Raw genomic sequence first — 6,592 nt, forward strand, 5'->3', positions numbered from 1 at the left:
CTTACCTCATGGCAGGGGCTTGGTATTCAGCTATGAGAGTTGGTTCTGGAACGTGAGTTTCCCAGAGCAACAAGGGCAGTTTCCATCCTCCCCACCCTCTGTTCTGCCCTGCTGTGCATAGTAGGTGGTGGGGGCGGTACAGGGGCTGCCCAGCTTTGGATCGGCTGCCCTCCTGCTTCGTGCCTGGGCTGACTAAGCTTCTGTGACTGTTGTCTGGGTCTTCAGTACTGTATTCTCTCTCAGGAAGTCAGCTGGCCACATCCACAGGGCTCCTCCGCCCCAGGTGGCCAGCTCTGCTGAAACTCCTGGCTCCTCGTTACCTGGCATGGGGAGACTTCTATGTTGCATCTTCCACAGCCAGAAGGAATCGTGCTTCCAGCGTAGAGCCCCAATTTCACCTCACCAAGAGATCTTTGAAAGTGCCTCTCTCCTTTCCATGTTTGTGGGCAGGCCCTTAAATGTGGTCCCCAGGGGACACTTGATTATTATATTTCTTTGCGGTTTGTCTTTACTTTGGATGAGAAATTGCTGGAGTTGAGGGGAAGGCAACAACGCTCCATTTTTCTTTAAGGTTTCCAAGTGTACCCCTCCCCATCCCCTCCATGGCCCAGCTTCCTCAAGTGGCCATGGCTCCCACTCAGCTCGGCCAACCCCAAACTGCCGGCTGCCAGATTCTTCTTAGGGTCTGAGTGGGAGCCCAGTGCTGCTGCAGAACTGACTGCCTGCTTCCCCTCCTTCCCTCCCCCTCTCCCTTTCTCTTTTCCACCCCCGTCCCCCTGTTTGCAGGTTCAAATCGTGTACAAGCCAGTCGACTTGAGCCGTGTGACTTCCAAATGCGGCTCCTTGGGCAACATTCATCACAAACCAGGTACGAGGGTGGGCTGTGGTGGGCCGGTGTGGAGTGAGGGGGTGAATAGCGGTGCCTGGGGAGAGACAGGGCATTTGAGGGGGACCTAGTCGAGACTTAGCGCTGCCCAACAGCAGCCATGGGGGGCTGGTTTACCCAGAAGGGCTAGGTGGTGGTGGCTATGGTGGCACTGCAGGCCAGGAGGGTCTGTAGGGTTGACCTGCTTGTTGGCTAGGAAGCCCTACAGCAGGAATAACAACAATACTGTTGATGAGAAGGATGGTTATTTACAAATCACTTACTAGGTGCCAAAGCAATGTGCTAAACAATGGTGTGGATACAAGATAATCAGGACAGTCCCTGTCCAATGTGGGGCTTACAGTGTGTGTGTGTGTGTGTGTGAGAGAGAGAGAGAGAGAGAGAGAGAGCGTGACTTTCCATTTTACAGATGAGGAAACTGATGGTCGGAGAGGTTAAGGGATTTGTTTGAGGTCACACAGCAGGTCAGTGGCAGGACCGGGACTGGAACCTGGTTCTCCTGACTTCTGGCCTCGGGCTCTTTTCCCTTCTCATATCCTAAGACTTCTTGAATCCCCCCACCAAAGAACAGCCCTCTCTGAAGCTGCAGAGCTCAGCACAAAGGGCCACTCATGTTGCTTCAAAGTCAGTCTTTCCTTGGGTGGGTCACATAAACACCTCTGAACTGCCCCAACTCCAGTCACCCCCCCGGTCCCCATCCCAGGGCTTGACCACTGGGGCCCCGAGCCCCCCTGGGCCTGGAAACCCAAGTGGACCAACACACCCTCACCCCCCTATTCAGGATGGTGAGGGCTCAGGCAGTCTGGCCCCAGATAATAATAACTCTGGTTTTTATTAAGCACTTACAGTGTGCCAAGCACTGTACGAAGCGCTGGGATAGATAAAAGATCATTAGGCCCCACATGGGATTCCGAGTCTAAATAGGAGGAAGAAGAGGCATTGAATCCCTGTTTTGCAGATGAGGGAACTGAGGCACAGAGAAGTTAAGTGCCTTGCCCAAGGTCACTCAAAAGGCATATGGTGGAGCCAGAATTAGAACCGAGGTCCTCTGACTGAGTGCCAGACTTGTGCTCTTTTCACTAGGCTACTCTGCCTCTCGATAATAAAGATATTTGTTAAGTGCTTGCTATGTGCTGAGTGCTGTACTAAATAAGCTCTGGGGTAGATAACAGCCTAGGCAGGTAGGACACAGTGTGTGTCTCACCCGATCAAAAGTCATGATCAAAACGGCAAGTTCCAGCCCCTCGGGTTTGTGTGACACAGTTTTACAGGGTTATTTATTCTGGGGACTCTGCTTTCACATGAAACAAGGCAGCAGGCTGGGACAATCTGCAAGGGTTCCTTGAATTCCAGACTGCCTCAAGACATCCCAAGTCCCCAGGGTTCATCTGCTTCGCCAACACGCTCTGACCGCCTTTGAGAAGTATCTCAACTGAAGTAGTACTGGGGGACTGGGTAGAGGAAACCAGAGGAAGCAGAGCAGATTTCCCCCTCTCATCCCTGGGATTTCTTTAATCCTGGAGGCCTCCCAGTCCAATCTCTCCCAGCCCCCATAAAGGAGCGCAGATCCCCACCCTCTTGTCCCCACAAGTCCCCCCTGGCAAATCAAGAGATTGTTGGGCTTCTGAACTCAAAATCCTACATAGGGGCCACACGGGGAACTGCATACTTCTTGCACGAACTCTGTCAGCATCGTGGTGCAATCCATTGTACTTATTGAGTGCTTATTCTGTGCAGGTTATTGTACTAGAGTACGGTAGAATTAGTTGACATGACCCTTGCACTGAAGATTTGCTTGTTTCCACCCCAGCGCTTAGTAGAGTGCCTGGCACACAGTAAGTGCTTAACAAATAATACAATTATTATTGTATTAGAGAAGCAGCGTGGCTCAGTGGAAAGTGTACGGACTTTGGAGTCAGAGGTCATGGGTTCAAATCCCGGCTCCGCCACTTGTCAGCTGGGTGACTTTGGTCAAGTCACGTCACTTCTCCGGGCCTCAGTTCCCTCATCTGGAAAATGGGGATTAAGATTGTGAGCCCCCCGTGGGACAACCTGATCACCTTGTAGCCTCCCAGCGCTTAGAACAGTGCTTTACACATAGTAAGCGCTAAATAAATGCCATCATTATTATTATTATTGTTATTATTATTATTGCAATCTGGAAGGGGAGACAGACATTAAAACAAACTTCAGGTAGGAGGAAGCAACTGAGGATGAAGAACCGTGCATAGGTGCAGGGGGAGCGGGAAGGTACCCAGGTTCCTAGGTGAGGTGAAAATGGTGACGTGGCAGTGGGGGCGGGCACCCGGGAAGAATGACAAACGGCTCTGTGTTTACTGCTCCAGGTGGGGGCCAGGTGGAAGTGAAGTCTGAGAAGCTGGACTTTAAGGAGAAGGTTCAGTCGAAGATTGGGTCCCTGGACAACATCACCCACATCCCTGGCGGAGGAAACAAAAAGGTAACGGGGAGGGGAGGGGAGGGGAGGGCCGGGCTGCACTCCCCGCGCCTGGACACTAGAGGGCGGCCTTGTCGCGCAGATGGCCATTGGCCTGCAGCGCCCTGTCAATCATCATCATCATCATCATCATCAATCGTAGTTATTGAGCGCTTACTGTGTCCAGAGCACTGTACTAAGCGCTTGGGAAGTACCAGTTGGCAACATATAGAGACAGTCCCTACCCAACAGTGGGCTCACAGTCTAAAAGGGGGAGACAGAGAACAAAACCAAACTAACAAAATAAAATAAATAGAATAGATATGCACAAGTAAAATAAAATAAATAAATAGAGTAATAAATATGTACAAGCATATATACATATATACAGGTGCTGTGGGGAAGGGAAGGAGGTAAGATGGGGGGATGGAGAGGGGGATGAGGGGGAGAGGAAGGAAGGGGCTCAGTCTGGGAAGGCCTCCTGGAGGAGGTGAGCTCTCAGTAGGGCCTTAAAGGGAGGAAGAGAGCTAGCTTGGCGGATGGGCAGAGGAAGGGCATTCCAGGCCCGGGGGATGACGTGGGCCGGGGGTCGATGGCGGGACAGGCGAGAACGAAGTACTGTGATGCAATCCCTCGGGGAGCTGCGGGTCCCCCGTCCCATCCCCGTCCCCATCATTCATTCAATCGTATTTATTGAGCGCTTACTGTGTGCAGAGCACTGTACTAAGCGCTTGGGAAGTACAAGTTGGCAACATAAGCCAAGAAGTTTGGAGAAAGCAGGCTATTGGAACTTAGAGAAATCCTTGGCAGAACTAGAGAAACCAGGGTCTGACAGAGTTGGGAGAGGCCTGTCGTTTTAGGCTACCCTTAACTTCCGAGTCCCAGGGAATGACTTTCTGACCTTTGAGGGGTGGGAGTGGGCTGGCAATCCTCTCAGGGTCGTACCTGGAGAGTTTCCAGTCTTGACTATGGGAGGGAGAGTCAAGCAGAGGCATACCCATTCCACTCCTAGCTTGGGTGGTGGCTAGCGAATAGAAGGCAATCTGCTACAAGTCAAAACTTACCTGTGCTGGGCAGAAGCAGCATGCGAGAGAGTCGAGGGCGAGACTCAGTTTACTGCACAGAAGGAGGCAATGGTATCCCCCTCCGGTCACTGTGGGGTTTGGCGGTGGCCCCGCCTGCTGGGCCGAACCCGGAGCCTGCCTGCCTGCCTGCCTGCCTGCCTCTCCCCCCAAAACAAACACCCTTTCCACCACCCCACCACCCTCTGGGGATCCTGGACCTTGGGGCTAGGTCCCAGAGGATCCCAAGAATCATCTGTCTGGGCCCAGATAGGGCTTACCCTTGCTTTTCCTCCTCTCTGCCTCAGTGTCTTTATTAATAATAATAATAATAATGGTATTTGTTAAGTGCTTACTACGTGCCAGGCACTGTACTAAGCACTCGGGTGGGTACAAGCAGTGGGTTGGGCACAGTCCCTGTACCACATGGGGCTCAGTCTCAATCCCCGTTTGACAGATGAGGTAACTGAGGCCCAGAGAAGTGAAGTGACTTACCCAAGGTCACACAGCAGACAAGTGGCGGAGCCAGGATTAGAACCCACGACCTTCTGACTCTCATGCCTAGACTCTATCGACCATGCCATCCTGCTTTTTAAGAGCCCTTGGGGGCTGGAGGGGCAGTCAGGGTGTCCACCTCTCAACGGCCCTGGGCAGCTGGACCCCTTGAGTACTATGGGCAATGGGGTGTACATGCATTTGTAGCATATATGGGATTCTGGCATCCATGGTGGCATGGGGACAGCCCTTTTTTTGGCATTTGTTTAGCACTTACTATATGCCACACACTATACCAAGCACTGAATTACATACAAGTATGTCAGGTTGGGCCAACTCTATGTCCTGCCTGGAACTCGCAGTCTTAATCCCCCTTTTACAGATGAGGGAACTGAGGCCAGGAGAAGCTGTGACTTGCCCAAGGTCACACAGCCCCATGTGGTGGAGCCAGAATTAGAACCCAGATCCTTCCGACTCCCAGGCCCAGGGTCTTTCCACTGGGCCGCACTGCTCCTCTAGCTCAGGGAAGGTTTGAGGGGGCAGGCAGGTTTTCTCTGGTGCAGAGATTTGGGCAGCAGGTATTTTTTGTGTTCCCGTCTGGGTCTAGGGGCCAAGCCTGCTGAGCCCTCTGGAGAGGACATGGGGGATGGGGCAGACAGCAAGAGGGAGACGGTGCAAGGCACTCTGTAGCACCTCTGTCTCCCCCTTTTAGACTGTGAGCCCACTGTTGGGTAGGGACTGTCTCTATATGTTGCCAATTTGTACTTCCGAAGCGCTTAGTACAGTGCTCTGCACACAGTAAGCACTCAATAAATACGATTGATGATGATGATGATGATGACCTGCCAGCCTCTTCCTGGTGGTCCCACCCTGGGCAGCTTAGGCCTGTTGAAACCATATCCTTTGGGGCTCTTCCACAGATGCCAGCTGTGGTCACCAGAATCCGAGGCCCAGGGATTTCCCACTTATTTGCGTTTCCCTTTCATGCTGCAGCTTTCTCTCTGCCTCAGAGCCTGTGTATGCATGCGCACACCCACAAGCACACCACACACCCACGTGCACATGCACACCCGGGCCTATTCCCATCCCTCCTCAGAGTTAGCCCCCACTAAGGGCCTTGCCCAGAGCCAGAGGAGTGGAGAGGACCAGACCCCCTACCCTACCTTACCCCTTCTCCCCTCTCCCCACTCCGTCCCTCCAGATCGAGTCTCACAAACTGACCTTCCGCGAAAACGCCAAAGCCAAGACGGACCACGGAGCGGAGATCATCTACAAGTCTCCCACCGTGTCCGGGGACTCCTCCCCGCAGCGCCTGAGCAACGTCTCGTCGACCGGCAGCGTCAACCTGGTGGACTCGCCGCAGCTGGCCACGCTGGCCGATGAGGTCTCCGCGTCCCTAGCCAAGCAGGGTTTGTGATCTCGCTTTGTGGCCAGCGGTCCGATCATGGAGAGAGAGAGAGGGAGAGAGAGAGAAGAGAGAAATTAAAGAACTAACCCTGGCCCTTCTCCCTCTGCTCCTTTCACAGCCGCTGCTTCCCGATTGGTTGATCGATTGATTGATGATTACTGGGTTTGGGGGGGGGGGGGAGGGGAAGAGTCCTTCATGTCTGTGTCCTCCCCCCACCTCTAGTCGCCTCACCCCAGTGACCCCAGTAACGGAAATTAGAGCAAATGCCCCCTGCCCTTTCCAAATTGACAGTTGGGTTAAGTTGACTC

The 6,592-nt window shown here is 53.2% G+C and overlaps 1 protein-coding gene across 8 annotated transcripts in view; it reads left to right on the forward strand.

Moving 5' to 3' along the window:
* The window catches only part of MAPT (microtubule associated protein tau), an 83,456-nt gene extending 77,081 nt beyond the window's left edge, over window positions 1-6,375 (forward strand). For all 8 annotated transcript variants that reach the window (XM_038754508.1, XM_038754509.1, XM_038754510.1 and 5 more), the window contains 3 exons: window positions 787-868; window positions 3,232-3,344; window positions 6,078-6,375. In XM_038754508.1, coding sequence (XP_038610436.1) covers window positions 787-868; window positions 3,232-3,344; window positions 6,078-6,293 — 411 coding nt within the window. In that variant the 3' untranslated portion in view covers window positions 6,294-6,375. The remainder of the gene's footprint in view (window positions 1-786; window positions 869-3,231; window positions 3,345-6,077) is intronic.
* The last annotated feature ends 217 nt before the right edge of the window (window positions 6,376-6,592 follow it).

This window comes from Tachyglossus aculeatus, chromosome 11 (assembly GCF_015852505.1).
Source record: "Tachyglossus aculeatus isolate mTacAcu1 chromosome 11, mTacAcu1.pri, whole genome shotgun sequence".
NCBI lineage: Eukaryota > Metazoa > Chordata > Mammalia > Monotremata > Tachyglossidae > Tachyglossus > Tachyglossus aculeatus.